The sequence below is a fragment of the Sarcophilus harrisii genome, chromosome 2 (assembly GCF_902635505.1).
Source record: "Sarcophilus harrisii chromosome 2, mSarHar1.11, whole genome shotgun sequence".
Taxonomy (NCBI): Eukaryota; Metazoa; Chordata; class Mammalia; order Dasyuromorphia; family Dasyuridae; genus Sarcophilus; species Sarcophilus harrisii.
In genome coordinates, this window is record NC_045427.1 from 654009901 (window position 1) to 654030090 (window position 20190).

Sequence of the window (20190 nt, forward strand, 5' to 3'; positions counted from 1 at the left end):
TGGCTTATTTAAGCCTGAGACTTTAGAAAGGTCCCCAAGATCCATTTTCCATCAGCAGTTCTTCTTGGTTTTGACTCAATTTTATGGGCACCAATCAGTTCCTTCCTCTTCCCCTTAATTAAACTGATTACCTAAAATCTCATCCCCAGATCATCTCAAGTGTTGACACTCAATATCTTCTCAATTCAAGCCTTCTTTTAACCTTTCTGGTAATTCCATTTTTTTTAAATCAGCAGCTCTATTTCATTTTGACTCCATGGGAATACCATGCCCCCATGTCAGACATCCACTGCACTTGTCCCTTTATAGATTCATTTTTTATGTTGTCTTCTCCTTTTAGAGCTTTTTGAGGACAAGGACTGCATCCTTTTCTTATTTGCATTCCCAGTACTTAGCATAATGTCTGACATTATCATTGTAAATGATTCAAAATGTTTATTGAACTAAAATTAAACTGTTTCCCCCACTCTTTAACTTGAGAACTTATTTTAATCAAGAACTCATAAATTTAGTGATAGCTCTGAGCCCCCACTTAACACAATCCCTAACATTTAGACAGAAGTTGGGCTTTCTGCCTAACTTTATGCTTATTATCTGTCTCTAGTTAATCCCTGGCCTATTTGTGTTTTTTTTAAACTGTAAAACTTGGGTTATAAAACAGTAAATTATATTATAGTATCTTTGGATACATAGGCACTAGGAGGGGAAGTTCAGGAAAGAGCAGATTTTGTTGTTGTTGCTGATACTTCTCCTATTAAGTTTTTTACTTTGAGATCTTTTGTAGGGCCAATGATCTCCATGATCTCTCCATTCTCTTTTTATAGCTTTGCTCCTCAAAGTTGTACTAGAAAACCTCAAATTTCAATTTTTGAATTTCCTTTCCTTTCTTGACTTGATTGTCCTTGGAGATATGATCCCAGCCTGTTAAAACAAACTTCCTCTCTGACATCCTTCCATGACATCCAATGTTTTGCAAAGATGTTTCTCACACTTAAGCTAAAACTGGGAGATTTCAACCACAAAGCCAAATAGACCAAAGTACCTCTAGAGGGTTATTAAATAAATGAAGGAAGGAAGGAATAAATAAATGAATGAAGACTAAATAAATAAATAATGCAGTAAAAAAAATTTAATTACTTAATTAAGCAAATAAAGAAATTAAATAGCCCCTCAACCACCCATGAGAGGTTTGCTCTCTTTTTCAACAGCAGAACTACATGGTTTTCTGTGTTTCCTAAAAAGAAATTTTTAAAATCAAAATTGTTGAAACTAAAAAACTCATATTTCAAAACTGAGAGAAATCATGGAAATCTGTCATAAAGGGAGGGAGGGAGGTAAAAGAATAATCCTGGAGCCAGGAAGACCTAAGTTCAAATGTGGCCTAAGACAACTAATGAGCTATGTAATCCTAAGCAAGTACACAACAGTGTTTGTCTCAGTTTCCTCATCTGTAAAATAGGATAAAATAGCTCCTACTTTGCAGGGTTGTCGTTAGAATCAAATGAGATATTTTTCCCTTAAAAAGTGTTTAGTACAATATCTAACCTAGAGCAAACACCATAGGAATGCTCTTTCCTTCCCTTTTCTCTGTTACTCATCCCTCCGGGCCTCCATGGGATTACAGTGATATTTTATATCCTTGGCTTGAAATATTGTTTTCCTCCCAAGAGCCTCTTTCACTGACCTACAAACTACAATACCTCATGGGTCATGGAGGTGATTCTGACTCAGAGGCTCTGCCAGCTGGGTCTGACTCCTCTGATAAGCTGGAAAAGGTTTTGCGTGCGGTCTCGGCTTCTCTGTGTGTACGGATAACTACACATTAGATGTACCTATGGATATATGTGTGTGTGTTTGCTGAGGGCTGCCTCAGCTATGTTCAGGAGGCTTTTTAAATAACCTAGAAGGAGGATGAGGTTTTCAGCCACATCATCTCAAGAAGAACAAGGGGTTGGGATCCAAAATAGGGGAAGGTTGATCCACCCCACTGAAATCCCTGCTTTTCCATGGAGTTCCAAGGAGAAAGGTGCCTTCAGTCTCATAGGGTTAAGAGAGGATCCCCATGATAATAAATGCACTTGTGCTCAGTTCATGGAGCCACAGACTTAGAGCTGCAAGGGACTCCAGAGATCATCTCCCTCATTCATTTTAATGTTGGGGAAACAGTCCCGTGGTAGTAAAGGGTTTTGTCTCAAAGAGGGACTTTTATGGAAGTCACGTTTCCTCAGTAGACTCGTCTTGATTTATTTACTGGCAGAGGCCAAGTATACAGATGGGGCCCAATTTATGAACGGTGTCTGCTCCCTATAGCTTATGGGTGAGCTGACTACTTAGAATCTGAGGACATGTTTTCCTATAAGAAAAAACGTTGAGAGTGATTGTGGTTTGAGTTCCAGGCTGGCCCACAGACTCCCGCTGCAGTCCTGTCGAGGCTGAGGGCCAGGAACTGGAGCAGCAAAGCCGGGGGTTCAGGCCACCCTTTCTGAGGAGGGGTCAGCAGCATTTCAGAATCAGCAAGGTCGACATTGGAATGGACCTTGGAGGCCGTTGAGTCAGGCCCTTCACTTTATAGTCCAGAAAAGAAAGGCCTGGAAGGTTGGATCGGCATTTAGTCCACTGCCCCTCTGGCTTTTTGGGACCTCCTTTCTAGCTCCTCACAATCATTTTTCCTTCAGGAAACCATGTCCTGGGTTTCTAAATAGACAACTCACTGGCGAACTTCAAGGAACAGAAACTCCTCTGCAGAAGAAATCTCACCTGAGTAAAGAAACCAGGAAATATCAGTCCTACCGAGGACATGGGATTTATATGAGTCCATTGTTTATTTCCAGTCTCTTAAAACCCAAGGGCCTGAGGGAGATGTCTGGTCCCCAAACGATTCATGAAAAAGATCTTTTCATGGGTCACATTTTTCCCATCTCAATAGGAAACCACAACTCTACAGTGTGTTTTGTGAAATAAAAGCAAATGACATGGAAACACCGAATAAAATAACAACATAAGTGATATTTCAACAAGAGTGAGTGACAAGGGCAGCAGCTGAGCTCTGGGGCTGAGACTTCAGGTTTTCATAAAGTCTTCTGAACTCTTCTCTGAGTGGCAGAGACCCAACCCTGTCTGCAGAGGCGGGGGGCTGGATTTGGAGAGCTGCCCCAAGCCAAGCCACGGGCCGAGCCTCCAGCTCAGAAGCATCAGGCAGGATGGGAATCCGGAGCCTTGCGACTCCCTGTCTAGCATCCCACCTATGAGGGCGCGATGAACAGCGCGGGAGCACGGGGAGAGCAGGATTTAAATCAGAAGCGCAAGTCACACGCAGCCGAAAGCAACGGCATCTGTAATTATGGTGCTAAGTGCAACCTTTTCCAACAGAGAATACAGGTTCTGAGATCAAGGACCTCAGAGGCACTTCCCATCCAATACCTTCACTTGACAGAGAGAAAAGTGGAGCCCTAAAGGTGGATGACTTGGCCAAAGTCACACAGGCCGTAAGCATCAAGCAATATTTGAACCCAGGGCCCTTGACCCTAGAGTCACACACACACACACACACACACACACACACACAGAGAGAGAGAGAGAGAGAGAGAGAGAGAGAGAGAGACAAATGGAGGGAGGGACAGAGACAGAGAGAGACAGAGAGATCTTCCAATTTGTTTTCCTTGTGTGGTTGGTTAACCTCCCTTCTTAGAATAATTATGAATTTCTCCAAGGAGGCTTTGGTGCATCCTGGATTCAGTGGAACCAGCACCATGCCATCTGCCAAGAGGGACATTTGGAGAGTTCTGGCCCTGACGGGGAATCCTTCGGTTTGGACGGAGCGCTGCTATTCTCCACCATGCTGACAAACCCCCTGGGTGACCACGGTATCCCTGCTTTACGTCTTGCTGGATGCTCATGTCCAGTTGGTTGCTGAACAAATCCCACAGCTATGCAGATCATCTTTGGGCTCCTCAGAAGAGCTGTGTCAGCAAAGCAGAGAATTGGAAGACGTTTCCCAGCCCATGATGGATGATTTGTGTGGGTTACTCTCCAGAGAAGTTTTACAGTGAAATGAAGCAGTTTAGGGAGTGGGTGGGGGTGGGGCTAACCTTTTTAGGCAAAGGGAGATTTAAACATATGTGTAGATAGAGAGAAAGGAGAGGAAAAGACTGAAGATGCAGGAATAAGAAGAGTTTCCCGACAGAGCAGGAAATGGGAAGAGCTGATAGAAGGCCCAGGCTGAGCCTGGGAAATAGACATTTACTTCTTAGGGAGAAAGAAGACAAAGGAAGAACATAGAGCAGCTTTAACAAACTGCCACAGCAATAAGAATATCAAAAAATAAAAGGTCTTTTCATCAGTGTGGCTTGGGCGCAGGCCCTGTGCAGGACATGGGCCTCCACGCTTTGGACAGTGGTGCCCATGGGCCAGCCTTCCTCGGGGGAGCGTTAAGGGGAAGCAACACAGCTGGAAATGGAGAATTCGGGCTGTTCAGAGATAAAGAGCCAATATCAGAACAGCTAAGACAGATGAGAGGCAAATGACACGTCTGAGGGCATCGATGAATCAGCAAACATTTGCTAACGGTCTACTACTGTCAGCCACTGGATTAGTCACCAGGGACAGAGATGAGGAATTGGTTGGCAGTGCACTAGAAAGCACCAAAAGCCTGGCTCAAGGACAGGGAGGGAGTCCAGAAAGGCAACGTCCACATCGTCCCGAGGACGGTCTGACTCACACAGGAGTCATGGCTGCCTTCTCTTAAGTCGGGGCTGCTGAAGCTCATCCACTCCCCATAGAGCTGAAGGGGAGACAGCTCGGACAGCTCCCAGAAGCCGCCCACAGGGCATGAGTCTGAATACGTATCTTCCCAGGGAGGCTTCAGGTTTCCTAAACCATTCATGCCCATGCAGAGGACATGTCTACAATGGTCCCTAAGTGGAGGAAGGAGGAAGCATCTGGGCCTCAAATAAGGCAGAATCCCTTTCTAACTCTGAAAAGAGATTTTCTCAGGCACTGACTTTCAAAGGAGAAATAGTAATGGATAAAACAGGAGACAAAAAGAAGATCCTAGTCTAGAGAAGAGGGTTGGTTTTGAATCAGGAGCAATGAGAGGACATTGAAGAGAGATGGATTTAGGCTAAATACTACAAGAACTTTCCTAACATTTTGAGTTAAGTGAAACAGAGTATTTAGAAGTTAGAAGTTCAGCTCCCCTTTCTGGAGGTCTTCAAGGACAGGTGAGATGGTTGTTGGATAAAAAAGCAGCTGGGTGGTTCAAGTCATGAAAACTTGAATTTAAATCTAACCGCAGACACCTTGTAGCTGCATGACCCTGGGGAGTTTGTTTGCTTCAGTTTCCTCATCTGTAAAATGGGACTAAAGCCAGTACCTATTTCCCAGGGTGGCTGTGAGGATCAAAAGGAGATAATAATTGTGAAAGCAGTTATTCCAGTGCCTAGTACATAGCAGCCATTTAATAGATGGGGATTATCTTTGGCACAGGGCCTGGGCTGGGTAGTCCCTTCTTTTCCAACTCTGAAATTCTGTGAGTCACTAACTGTGCTTCTGTGAGGATTTTGTCCCTGTCCCTGAACTACCTTTCCAAAGAAGGGAAGATGCATTATGGGAAGGAAAGGGTCTTACAGAGGGCTCTCACCATGTCAAGAAAGGTCTCCCTGACTGTTGGCTGATAGGTCCACCCGGTCACATGCATATGGCTGGAGGATGTTTTAGAAACAGTCAAGAAGAGGAAACCTGATTGGTCCTCAGGCAGATGGCGAGAATTCGGTCTCAGGACTGCTGAGCCCAAGAGAGAGGGAGAGGTTCCCACCAGCTCCTCATCTCTGCCTGGGACCAAGGACACGCAGCTTAATGAGAAGCTCTATGTGCTCATTAGAACCCAGAACAGAAACACAGACAGAGGAGGAGCCCCAGGAAAAAAAAAAACAAACCTTTTCAAGCATTTCCCATAAAATGGTCCAACCCCTTTGCCGGCAGGGGCCAGAGGAATTTCTTGAAAGGAGTTTCCTTGCAAGTTAATGAATGTAATCGGCTGGATTTCAGTGGGATCCAATTCTACATGTTTGCTGAATTCTTGGAATTGGAGGCCACAGGCTGTTGTAACCGTTAGAGTTTCACCAAAAAATGCCCATTTGTTATCTTTTAAGAGTATTTACTTAATGGAAGATGTACATTTACACAGCTTCTGGGCATTTATTTTATAGAAAAATATCTAGATCGTAGCCAATTCCTTTCTCCACCTGCCAACTTTTCTCATAATACCCACGAGGGCCAAAGAAGTGTCTCAATGTTTCTGTCTGTTAGAACCAAGGAAAACGGATTAAATAGTACATGTTTGAATTAAGAATACCGTTCTTGTCCTTTCTAACTGACAGCGTGTCCGGACTCTGTCTGGGCAGGGGAAGTGTGTGTCTCCAAACCTGAATATTAGGCCCCCGGAACAGAGAGGACGGCCAGACTGAGTCGGGCCCGTTACAGGCCCTTCCTGTGGCAGCTGCGCTCCCAGAAACCTTTCCAGACTGAACCAGACAGGGTTCCATACCTGCCAACGAAACAGCAGGCGGAAAACTCAGCCTCGAATATTCCACTGAGACCATTCTGGGTGATGGCTGCATTCTGTTAACTTAAAGGGATGCCTACACAACCTGCAAGCTTCAGCTCGGCAAAACACAAGCACGTTCTCCCAGGCAAACATCCCATGGATGGAGGTTACGAGTCTGCAGAAAGCTGGCAGCTGCTGACCTGGATGCAGAGAGAGATAGGGCTGTGCCCACCTGCATCCACAGACAGATGGGTGAGAGCTGGTCCCTGCACAGGCAGGCTCCCAAAGCCTCTGGATCCCTCCTCAGAAGCATGTCTTTAAATGCATGAAATAAATACAAAGGAAACCGATTGTGCCAAAATAAAAAAAATAAATAAATTTCAAATTCACAGATCCCCGGCTACAAAGCCAGGGTAGTGAGACAATGGGCGTAACACCCAGAGAACTGGCTTCGGAGAAAGGAAAGCCTGGATTCAAGTCCTCCCTCCCTGGGAGTGAGGGAGGCAGCCATTACACTGGCTGGAATCCTGGACAAGTCACTACACCTGGAGAATGACTCCAAGAGTGTGACAACGTGCAGTGATTGAGGCTCTAGATTCAGAGGGAGTTTTGTGGAACCACAGTATAGGCTGCCCAGACCAATCCTTTCCTTCTAGAGGTGAGGAATCACCGAGCTGAGAAGTAGCTAAAAAGTCAGGATTTGCCTTCCCCTCCCCAGGCTTCCGGACCCCACGTCCAGCGCCTTGTCCTCTCTGCCATCCTCGTGTCCTTCAGAGCTTCTTCCCAGGAGTTAATGACATCAATAAAATCACAAGTCTTGTACACACATTAAAATGCATCTGTTCTATGTCTCCAGTGCCTGGCAGAGTTGGGCTTTTTATATGTATGTGTTAATTAATATTCATGAGTCTTTGTATATATGTTTATGTATATATATATATATGTAGTTTTACATATATATGTAAAGAGAGAGAGACAGAGAGAGAGGCAGAAATGGGGGAAAGAGAGGGAGGAATGGAGGGAGAGGAGAGAGACAGAGACAGAAAGAGAGAGACACAGGCAGAGGAAAAAGTATGTGTGTGTGTGTGTGTGTGTGTGTGTGTGAATCTGTGTGTGAGTGTGAGTGTGTGTGAGAGTGTATATGTATGTGAGTGTGTGTGAGTGTATGTGAGAGAGTATGTGTGTGTGCAAGTGTGTGTGTATGTGTGTGAGTGTGTGTGAGTGTGAGTGTGTGAGAGTGTATATGTGTATGTGTGAGAGAGTATGTGTAAGTGTGTGTGCGAGTGTGTGTGAGTGTGTGTGTGTGAGTGTGTGTATATGTATGTGTGTGTGAGTGTATATGTGTGTATGTGTGTGTGTGCGAGTGTGTGAGAGAGTTGTGTGTGTGTGTGAGTGTATATGTATGTGTGAGTGTGTGTGTGAGAATGTATGTGTGTGAGAGTGTGTAAGTGTGTGTGTGAGAGTTGTGTGTGTGTATGTGTGAGAGAGTTGAGTGTGTGTGAGAGAGTGTGTATGTGTGATGTGTGTGAGTGTATATGTGTGTGTGTAAGTGTGTGTGCGAGTGTGTGTGAGAGTTGAGTGTGTGAGAACCACAACTCTCACACACGTTCACATTCACACACACACACACACACACTCACACTCACACATACATACACACACTCTCTCACACACACACTCTCACACAAAAGGAGTATGTGAGTGTGTATATGTATGTGTGAGTGTGAGTGTGTGTGTGAGAGTGTATATGTGTGTGAGAGTATGTGTAAGTGTGTGTGTGAATGTGAACGTGTGTGTGAGAGAGAGAGTTGTGAGTGTGTGAGTGTGTGCGTGAGCGCGCAGCCCTGGCAGACACACTCGCTCCGGGGCGTAGGTGCCCGTAGGAAGCCAAGGAGCCTGCAGACGCAGACCTTACAAAGCCCAGGATGGAGCGGCTCCACCTGGGCCACTTCGGGGACTTGTCGGTGTGAAGGAATACCCTGACGGGTAATAACCTCTGGCAGCAGCAGCGCATTCCTATTAGCTGAATAGGAGCTCGGAGAGCTGATGTGCCCCAGGGGGCTGGTTTTGAACTACAGAAGAAGAGCCGACGCGGTTTCCAAAGCCGGTGATAAAATTCCCAACTACCGCTCGGCTCTCGGCGCCCGGCCGCTCCGGCTCTCGGTCCGGCCGCTCCGGCTCTCGGCGCCCGGCCGCTCCGGCTCTCGGTCCGGCCGCGGGAGGAGGAGGAGGCTCTCGGATTCCGTCTGCGGGAAGGTTCAAAGGCATTCAAAGGCCGAGCTTCAGATACTCCCACTCCGAGGCTTCATGGGAGCGCGGGCCAAGTGGAAAAGACCAAGACTTAGATGTTTTCCCCTCTTCCACTTTCAGAGCATGTGGGTCTAATTATCGCACAAGGTGGAAATAGGGCAGTCGGAGTGGCCGGTGCCAGGAAGCCGTGCAGGCTCTTCCCAGTCGGAGAGCCTGGTTCAAATCCTGCTTCGGCCATTTGTGTGGGTGACCTCGGACAAGTCCCTCGGCTTCCCCTTCTGGGAAGGGAGGCGGGGACCAAATGAATGGTGTCAAGTTGGATTAAGCAGAAAACCACAAACTAACATAATCTCTGTGTGCAGTGTTTTTGTTTATTTGTTCATCGTTCCTCCAGGCCATTTTAATCCGCCAGCTTGGAGGGCTGAAGGCTGTGTGACACCCCTGGACTAACTGACTTTGGGGGCGCCTTCCCCATCTCAGCCTCACACACCCTCTCTCAAAAATGGAGCAAGCATTTTCACAACAAAGTACAAAGTTAAAAGTCCACGAACCTATTACATACAACTTGCTATTCCTTTAACATCTAAAATAACTTTGTCCTGTAGCTTTCTCCCCCCTCACGCCTTTTTTTCTCCCCCTGCCCTAGAGACGGTCATGTAGCCTCTTATACAAAACTGGCACCGGGATCAGCGGAGATCTTGGATGCTGCATCCCCTCCCTCCCCTCCATCTCCGCATCCAGTCCCACCATTCCCTGGCTGCCCGTGTGAGACTGCTGGCTTGGGTAAAGCTGTCAGGCTGAAGTCATGGCCGATCTGGGAACCATAACTGAATCTGTGACCTCAGCCTCATTAATTCCAAACTCAGAAAAGCAGGGAGCTTCAGGTTACTAAGCATGTCTTCCAGGGGAATTCTGGGCAATCCAGTGGATTCTATCAAAAGCAAGGCCCACGGGGTCTTTTCCAAGTCAAAATCAAATACAAGGATCTTTATTCTAAAGGATCCTAAATTTTTCCATGTCACTTTGGAAAGAAGAATCGTGAACCAAGAAAGAACCAAGGCCATTAGCCTGAGAAAAGAAGATTCCAGGAAATCTGATAGGTGGGTTCAGGGATCTGCAAGGTTGCCATGTGGAGAAGGGGACTCCCTTGGTCTCCTTCTCCCCAGAGGATAGAACTAGGAACAGAGGGTTGAAGTAAGAAAGAGGCAAATAGAGGCTGGCTCTTGTGGGGGAAACTAGCTGACAAAGAGCTATACTGAGGCAGCCTGGGCTGCCCAGGAGTTAGGGGGGCCCTCTCTCCAGATGTGACTGCTCATTATAGACCTCATAGAGAACATTTGGGAAGGGATGGGGAGGAAGTGAGGGAGTTAAATTAGATAGCCACTGAGCTCCTTATCCAGTCTAAAACTCTGGGAAATGAATTTGAAGTAATTACCTGAAATCAGACTGGAGGAACAGATCTGCTCAGGTAATGTAAAGTTCTCCAACTGAGGAAGTTTCTGGAAAATTGAGATTTAAGGAACAGTTCACTTTTTAATCAAGCCCCAGGGGGCAAGACCAGAAACACCTGGTTTGGCGATCAATATGAATTTAGTTCTCCAGGTTGAACTCTGTTCTTGGCTTTGCCCGGTGAAACCTAGTCATCGTGGCCAAGACCATGGTGTCCCTCCTCATAGTCACCCTCATCTTGCCAGTGCTCATTTTGAAAAAAAAAGAACATAAATACAAAGCCCTTTCCTCAAAAAATACTAAGCAAGACAGCAAGTCTGTGGTCTTATCCCTTCTATTAGGAATATTCTTCCTCTGGAGAGTTGAGAGGAGAGAAGGGACCACCTGGAGGTCAACTCCCCCATCCTACACTGCCTGACATGGCTGTGTGGCTTGGGCAAATCATTGGATCTTGGCTTTTTTAGCTCAGATTCTGTGTTCTTTCCATGACATCTTTCTATATTTGAATTCTGGGAACAAAATGGAACTTTTCATAAAAAGTGATGACTGGGAAAGGGGAGGCCTTAAATCAGCTATGGATTTGTAAAAAGAAGTTGGGGTGAGGGTATGTAAGTATGTCAGAGAAAACATGAGGACCTTCTGCTTGAGTGGAGAAAGGTGCCCTTTCCCTAGGATATATATATATATATATATATATATATATATACACACACACACACACACACACACACACACACACACGTATGTTTCTTGCCCTTGCTGCCACAGAGGAGGCAGTTATAGAAATCCACAGACAAGGAAGTTATGTTTGTCCTCTGGGATCACACTAAGGGAGATCACATGTTCACATCTGGAGAGAAACTAGGCTTTTTGTACACAACATAGACACACATCTGTATACAATAAAAGCCTAGACCTTACCCTCCTGAGAACTTCCAATCAGTGTGGAAGTAAGGAGCAAGCCAAGTCAACGTATTATGAGAAATATGTTCATTAAAACAGTGGCAACAGCATAGGGCTCCAGAAAGAATGTACAATTTGGTATTAGGAAATACTGCTGCTGTCTAGCTCTATGGCCATCAGCAAGACACTAAAGCTTTCTAAGACTCAGTTTCTTCATCTAAACAATGGGAATAATAACTTTAGTTTAGAGGGTCTTAATCTGGGATCCACGAACAGCAGGAGTTGGTGATCAATTTCAGGAGTTCCTATGAACATAGGTAGAAAAAATTACGTTTTTCAACACAATTGGTCTCCATTGTAATCCTCAATATTTTATTTTATGCATTTAAAAACATTATGTGGAGTAAGGGTCCTCAGTAAAAGGGGTGCAATGGGTAGAGCCTAGAGACAGGAAGATGGAGTTTAAATTCAGCCCCTGACACTTAGCAGTTGTGTAAGTCTGAACAAGTCAATTAACCTCTTTTTGCATTCATTTTTTCCAACTACAAAATGGAGATCATAACAACATTTATCTCCCAGAGTAGTGAGGATCAAATGAAATATTAATTTTTTATAATCATAACTTTTTTCAAAATACCTACAAAAATAGTTTTCAGCATTAAACCTTTGCAAAACCTTGTGTTCCAGATTTTTTTCTCCCTCTCTCCCTAGAGAACTCTCCCTAATACAGTTAAACACGTGCAATTCTTCAAATATATTTCCACATTTATCATGCTGCATGAGAAAAATCAGATCAAAAGGGAAAAAGTGAGAAAGAAAAAAGTAAGCAGGAAACAACAACGCAAAGGTAAAAATCCTATGTTGTGATCCACATTCAGTCTCCACAGTGTTCTCTCTGGGCGCAAATTGCTCTCTCCATCACAAATCAATGGAAGCATAAGAAGTCAGGTCTTCTGTCTCCAAAGTCAGGACAAACACAAAAAAATGCCCAGGAAAACTTGGGAGGAATATCTTGAGATCAACATAATGAGGTGACAATTTCATCGAAGTATCTAAGCAAATAATTCCCACCCTGAACACATGGTTTTAGGGATATTTGAAGCTTACTTGCTGATATTATGCTACCATATGACCCTTCCACACCAAAGGATGCTATATCCATAGATTACTTGGGGGGGTTTTCATCAGTTCCTAGTAGTGATGATGGATACAAATTCTGTCCCCCCCAATCCCCTCCCTCTCAGGATCCCAGTTCCCACTTCTGTGTATTTGCAAGTTGGCTAACTGGAGATAAGGGTACCATTAAAAAGAGAAACCACCCTGTGTGATCTACCCAAGGATGAGACCTGTGACCTTGGCATTGGTAACTCTGTGTGCTAACCACCAATACAAACATCATTAACCCTAGCTTCTCCTCTGTCTACTGGTAAATTCTGAGACATGAGGCTTATCATCTCAAGGGAATTATAGGGTTTTTAACCTTTTGTTGCCAAGAAGACGCCAAAACAGCCATCCTGTAGGTGTAAAACAGCATGTCCTTCCTCCTGACATTTATCATATTGCTTCTGCCTTCGATGAATCACAGCATGAGAAAATGTCTCGAAAATGTCATGTGAGTGTTTCTCCCAAGCTGGGCTGACATTATTATTATAGCCATGCCTGATTTGTACATTATGAATTCAATTTGCAAGACTATGCATGAAACAAAATGAGTCCAAAAGTGCTGATCGGGCATTGGGGTCTTTGCAGCAAGCGGCCACTCTTTCTCAATGCTCGCTTTCAATCACAAGACTATCTGGGAACTTAATTAACGGGACCAATCTTGTTCCCCGGTGAAGGTGCTTCAGTAGAGCCCCTCCAGAAAGAGCCCTGCAGTTTGGGTAACCTCGAGTCCTCAGCAAGGAGAATGCCTGCTTTCAATTAAGGACACGAGCTAAAAATAACTCCCAGAAAACAAGGGCAAAGGCATCTGGGCTATCTCGCCAAAGATCTCATGTTCCTATAGATTCCTCGTCACATCCCACGGGGGAGGCCAGTTAGGAAAACGTATCCCAAACCACATGAACGGGAGTTGGGAAAGTCCAAGCGAAAACTGTAGAGATAGATTTCAACCTATATTCCAAATGTTCATGAATAGACTAGTAATATATTTTAATAATAATGTTACCCAGAGACATATGGTGGACACGAGCAACATGTTACCAATGAAAAATTCCATAGGAGAAATAACCCAAAAAACTATTATAAAAGGGATTTAAAAGTAGAAAAGAAGGTGGGCTACATATACCATAAGTGCCAGGGATAAATGGTGATCAGTCTGTGTTCTCCAGTCCCTTGTTGTGAAGTTGTATCATTCTTTGCATTGATTGAATATTGAGGTTGGGGTCAATGTCAAGAGCGCTAGAACAAGGGCTCTAAACTTTTTTTGTTCATGGCCTCCCAAGGCAGACCAATGAAGCATGTGAAACCTTACTCCACAGTCATGTTTCTAAATATGTAAAATAAAATACATAAGACTGCAAACGAACTCAATTATATAAAAATAAAGATGTTGTTTTCCAATTTTCCAATAAAATCTATCGTTGGTTAAAAAGGTCTGATCCAGAGCAAGGCCTTGGACACTGAGTAGATCCCACTGTGAAGGATTATAGAAGAATATAGACAAGACTTATTCATGATGAGAAAGTGATTTATAACCCGCACTGTTGAAATGAAAGCCTTTGTGGATGAGAACACAGTTCTACAGATATATCAAAGTATCAAATATTAATCTGAATTGAATGAAAGAAATTAAAAACCTATATTTCCAAAGGATTTTAATAGAAGAAATGACATAAGAATTCCTTTATAAAATGTGTTTTCAGTTTAAGATATGGGTAAATATGTCAGTAAAAACTAAATAATAATGAAATTGACAAAATGGATTATTTTAAATGAAAAAATCTTGGTGTTTTCACATGAAAAATTCAGCACTTCTATATCCAAGCATATAATAACTGGCTTTCTGACAAAAATGAATGTTCAATAAATGTGAGGAACATTGTAGCCTCATGATCCCACAGAGGTTTTATTATAACACCAAAACAAAATGGACTCTTTCTTCTCACAAATAAAACTTTTACTCCATCACTCCCCCAGGGAAAATATGAAATGGGAATAATGTAAAACTGGTATTCTTAAATACACGGTAAAGTCAATTAAAAAATTCAGAAAATATTTAGAACTGACCTTAGATGGGATGCTACTGACTGGCTTCCATGGCTCTCCATTCAGAAGGGAAGGGGTGACGATCTTGTACCTGCCAGGATGGTCCCCCATTCTTGTCGGTAGTTCAGAGATTCCCAAAGGACTCTCCGTGATCACACCTGCAGTCAAAGGTAAAGAGTCCACAGGTTTATACTTTGGTGGGAAAGGGTCCAGCCCAGGTAGCTTCTTACTGAAATGACTTAATTTCCCAGAGGGTTACAAAGTTAGACCTGATCTTTTACAGAAAAGGAAACCGACGTCCAGAAGAGTTGGGCCATTTACCCAAAAATAACATTTCTGGGATTCCGACCTTAGATCTCTGGTTCCAAATCCAGTGTTCCTCCCATTAGCCCACCCTTGCTTCCCCCACGGTCCCTAAGTTGGGTTTTGAAGGAAGAGAGAAGGAAGTGTGCTCCAGCCAGGAGGGGCAGTCCACACAAATGTGTAGATGTGAGGAAGGGAAGAAGACGATGTTCCCCAAATCGCTAAATTGCACACGACTTTTCAAGTAGCAATAATACATCTACTAGCCCTAAACACTGAAGAAATAAAAGAAAGAGAAAAATAACAAAATATTCACACCAGCTCTTTTTGTAGCAGGAAAGAACTAGAAAATTGGAGAGATGCCCTTTAATTAAGGAATGGCTGACTGATAACATCATATAAATATAATGGAACACTATTAGGAATGACAAAAGGGATGGTTTCAGAGAAACATCAGAGAGTTTTATGAACTGATGCAAAAGGGAGTTAGCAGAACCAGGAAAATAATTTACACAACAGCATATGTAAAGACAAACCACATTGACAGACCAGTGCAATGACCAGTCATGTTTCCAGAGGACTAATGATGAGGAGTAACGACCTCTGGCAATGATAATGTTTCTAGAGGCTTGCTACCCTCACCCTCCTGGGAGAGGCAACAGATATAGAATGACATAGGCACGTTATTTTTTTTTTTGACACGGCCAATGTGGGATGTGTTTTGGTTGAATATATAGATTTGGTACAAATATTCTTTCCTTCTTTCTTTAAATGAATACGTAGGATGGGAGGGAAAGAAAATAAATGATTATTAACTGAAAAACAAAGTTAAATTCAAGCTTAAACACATTTATCCCATGGACCAACATGGTTGGAATGTAGAGGGCAAGAAGGGGAGTTGTGCTCCACAGCCCTGGCAAGATAAGAAGGAACCTCATCGGGGCAGATTGGCTATAAAGGCCAGGCCAGGAATGTACATTTTTCCCTCTGGGCAGCAGGCAGCCAACATTAAGCTAATTCCCTTTGGCCACACTTTACTGAGACTAATTTGAGCTGCTTCAATGAGTCACTTAAATTCAGGGTGAGCCTCTTCCCATTCTCAGTCTTGGCTGCTCAGACCGAGCGGGCCAGTCACGGCAAGAGCATGTGGTCCTCCCAGTGGGATACTGTTTTCTGCTGCCCCAGCTGTCTGCTGAATTCAGTCTTTACCTATAAAGACACCCTCTATTTAACCCCATCTCCATAAAAATAGCCCAAATGTCAACATAACCTTTTTCTTTCCTCGAGAGTGCCCCTATCTTTTTTTCTTAAACTAATCCAGTTCTAGCTTTTAAACGAATTCTGCTGATGAGGTCAGCTCCTGGCTTTTTCATTATATCCTATTCTATCCCATAAGGTAAAGGATGATCCCAGACTTCCTCCTGTGCAAGCTCCATTTCTTCAGCTGGTCCTCATAATTTTTTGAGGCTGACTCATAATCAGGCAGTTTTAAGTTACTAAGGACTGCACATTTATTGGGCACAAATGGTATTGAAATTTTAATCCTAGACATTTTACAGGTCCCCGAATACTTTTAAAGCCACACCATTGTATCATTCTTTTGGTGGAAGTCTGCAGTTATATTCAGTTTAACAAGTTAAACGAAGATTTTACAAAGGATTAATACTCAAAACTGTTGGCGGTCTGAAATTAATTGTCTCTCCAGAAACTCGGGCTCGATATAGTATGTCTCATCAGAATTGTCCAGAAGTAGAGAAAAAAGCTGAATCCAAAGACAAAGCTGGGGTCACATACCCCACAGGACAGACTTTGAAAAATGCATGTATGGAATGATGTCTCATTGGAGAGGAAACATTAATCAAACTCAATCATTATGAAGACTAAAAACTGGGAGTAACAGAGTGTCAGATTCAAACAGATCTCTCTGAATTTCCATCTTATCTACAGCCTCCTGCCATGGGGAGTGCTAGAAAGACTACTAGACTTGGATTCTCAGAACCCGGATTCAAATTCTCTCCTGGTCACTTACTATTGCATGCTTAGGAGACAACTTAGTAAAAGAATATTGAATTTGAATTCTGAAGATTTGTCTCTTATGCTGTGTCTCTGATGACCCATGTGTCCTTGGACAGGACACCTAATCTCACTGAACTTAAAAAGTTTCCCATCTGTAAAATGAGAGGGTTGTATTTACAGTCCCAAGAGCTCAACATTTCTGAGTCTTATTTCTTGAAATAAGTCTTGAAAGACTTATTTCTATTTTCTGAATCTCAGTCTCCTCATCTGTAAAATTAGGAGGTTGTTGGACTGCTGTTTTTCTAGTCTAAACAGAACTTTTGTGGAGATTTTTGGTCCAGTTCTCAAGAGGTTTTTGAGAGCAAACAATCTTTATTTGTGCTTAAGCGAGAGTTAGCAAGAATTTTCTAACTCTAAGTCAGACATCTGGGGCAATAGGTTCTGAAGCAGTACAAGACATAGGTAGGCAAAAGAACTGACAAATTCAATATCCTGGCTTTTGTTTGCTCCCCTTAGTGAGTTGTGATGTATCCATAGCTCCTGCAGCTATGTATACCAAAAAAGATTTTAGCCTTCATTTATCAGGGAAAGGCTTAATAGTACTCCTAAGTATATATGTGTGTGTGTGTGTGTGTGTGTGTGTGTGTGTATGTGTGTGTATATATATTATATATATATTCACTCATACATATGTACATACATGGATGTATATATGAGGAGCACTTGGCTCCTAGCATTCTCTACTGTATCTCTGGTCATTCTACTTAGAAATTTCAATATTCTTGTTCTTGTCCTTTTTGTCATTGCTAGGATCATTCACCTTCTCGTGCCCTAGGAAATAAGAATTTCCCTTCTTGCTCAAGAAGGGGTGTTGACCACATCTTAGCCCTCATCATCCTTTAAACCAGCTCTATCACATTCTATTCTAGCCTATAAAGTAAAGGATGATCCCATCTCTGAGTTTCTTTTCTTCAGCTGATCCTCATAATTTTGGGGGTCTGAATCCAAATCAATCAAGTAAAGGCTGTACTCACTGGCCCCCAACGTTTTCTTTTCTGCTTGGGGATATTGTAGTGGACTATTCCTGAAATTTGCAAGAGGCAAATGGTTCTTCAGTGAGCTGAAATAAACTGCAGTAAACTCTTCCAAAGGACACTCAAATTCACCCTCAAATTCAGACTCAGTCTAAATGTTGTCTATATTTTTTTTCTATGCTAGAAGTTCGTGGATGCATGAACTTCAGTTCATGTGATCTGTATTGGATTGAAACTACGGCTGCATGTACACACCCGATTTGAGGATAAAAAAGTCTATTAAGTAACCAGATGTTTTTGTGATTGCTCTAGTTCATGTGCAAATATCCATGCAGATGACTGAACATTTTAGCTATATGAGGTGGAGCCCCATAGGGACAACAAACAACATATTTGAGTAAACCAATAAACATCTATTAAGCATCTGATATGTGCCAGGTTCTGCCACTTGCTATCATGTGATCTTAGCAAGTCATGTCATGTCTCTAGGACCCACTTGCCTCCTCATAAAGTGAGGGAAATTACATAGATGAACTTAGAGGTCTCTTGTAGCTTCAGGTCCATACTTAAAGCTACTTTTGTTTCTGAATACTTAGAAGAACTAAGTGACTAGACAGTGATGACAATTCAGACTTTCTAGAATCCTTTTGAGAGACTGAGTTAGGGCGAATTCTTTCTTTATCCTTAATGTATACAGAAAATGAGGTCATGTTTGAGCTCCAGGATGAGAAATGGTGCAATGTCCTCCCAGAGGTGCTTGCCATCACAATCCCCTTTGTGATTAGATTTGCTTCTGTATTTATACACTGAATATTTCTTCAACATGATGCAAATAAAAATGTTATTTGTATACCATGGCTAGACAGAATGGATTCCACACAGCTGGGACACATCAGAGTTTATTTTATAGAGTCATCTCAGTAACAAACCATAAAAGCAAATCTTAAATGATTTGTCTGTAGTCCTAAATAATCAGGAAAATAAAAGAAAATATGATCTGATAAAATATACAGTTTGCATACATTTTATATTTTATAATATTTGGGCACCAAATACACAGTTGACTCCATAAAGACAATAACAGTTTACATTAGCAATAGAGTCCCACTTTGTACATATTTACAGAAATATTCTCTTTTTATAGTTCTGATTTTTGAATGTTATACTATTTTAGATTCATAAAGGAAACAGTCTTTTAAATATTTTTACTTCTAATATTGATGTCTTTTGGAACAATCAGTTTTATCTTCTTTATAAGAATCATGAGTTTCTTTCTTTACTCTTCCTCTCTGTTATGACTAACTCTTTTTAGACAGAACTGAGCCAGGCCAGAAAGAATAACCCATGGCTGCTCGCATCTTCATTCATGGTAGATTGTAACAAAACAAATGGAAAGTTGGGTGGGAGACTGGGAAGGGACCTTAGGGTGAGCATAAATTTCTATTTGGATCTTATAGATAACTATATCTCAGATCCTCCTTTTATTCTAATTTCCAATAATTCCTGTATTTTTATTTTAGTAGCTTTCTCTCTCTCTCTCTCTCTCTCTCTCTCTCTCTCTCTCTCTCTCTTCTCATTTCATTTCCCTGATTTTTTTAACCTTCCATTCATCATCAAATTTGAACAATTAATTTTCTTAATATAGCTACACCCTGCTTCACTTTCTATCTAGACTGTAGGGTTCTTGAGTACCATTACAAAAGCAATTATCTTCCATCCTGCTTCCTCCATGTTTCCTTCCATCTTGCTTCCTCCCTGTTTCTTTTCCAGGACTTAATGCCTCTACCCAAGCGAATGGAGAGTTTCTGCTAAAGGATCATTCATTTGGAGCTGGAGTCCCTAAAGGTCGTTTAGACTAAACTCCTTGTTTTATAGAGAACAAAATGAGGTGTGGAGAAGTGAATTAGCAGAGGTAAGATTGCAACCCAGGCCTTCTGACACCAGATCCATTGCTTTTCCCATTGTATGGCAGGGAAAGATGGAGTAACCCTTGTCCCCTTATTTTGCTTTGTTCCCCATAACTGTGTCTTAGTCCCAATTCCATGAAGCCTTTAAAGACGGGATTACAATCAGCGCTCAGTTTCAAAAAATATAAACTGAGGAAACTAATAAAGAAAAAATGGAGTTTCTGTTTCTGACTTCCTGTTAAGTCAAACCTCAGTAGATTTTGGGAGTATATAACCAGGAAATTGCCAGGGAAGACAAAATCACCCATCAACTTAGCAAAACTAAGTGGAAATCATTCACAACACATCCCATACATGATATTGAAAAGGAAGTGGGATCCAATTAAAGAATCAAGAAAGAGCTGGACAGAGGAAAAAGAGAGAAAGGGCTCTCAGCTAGTTTCCTCTACAGAGGAACAGCATATCTGCACTACTGGAAGAGAATCATGATGATACTTACTCTAAATTGCAAATTACCTTTGAGTCCCTGAAAAAAGGATGGCCTGAAAAACTCATTTATCTCAACCAAATGATCTGA

At 42.5% G+C, this 20190-nt stretch overlaps 1 protein-coding gene across 1 annotated transcript in view; it reads right to left on the reverse strand.

The window, feature by feature from the left end:
• Positions 1–20190, reverse strand: part of ADAM12 (ADAM metallopeptidase domain 12) — a 307991-nt gene that overhangs the window by 248277 nt on the left and 39524 nt on the right. Inside the window, exon 2 of the mRNA XM_031957016.1 lies at positions 14375–14511. Within this exon, the coding sequence (XP_031812876.1) occupies positions 14375–14511 (137 nt within the window). The remainder of the gene's footprint in view (positions 1–14374; positions 14512–20190) is intronic.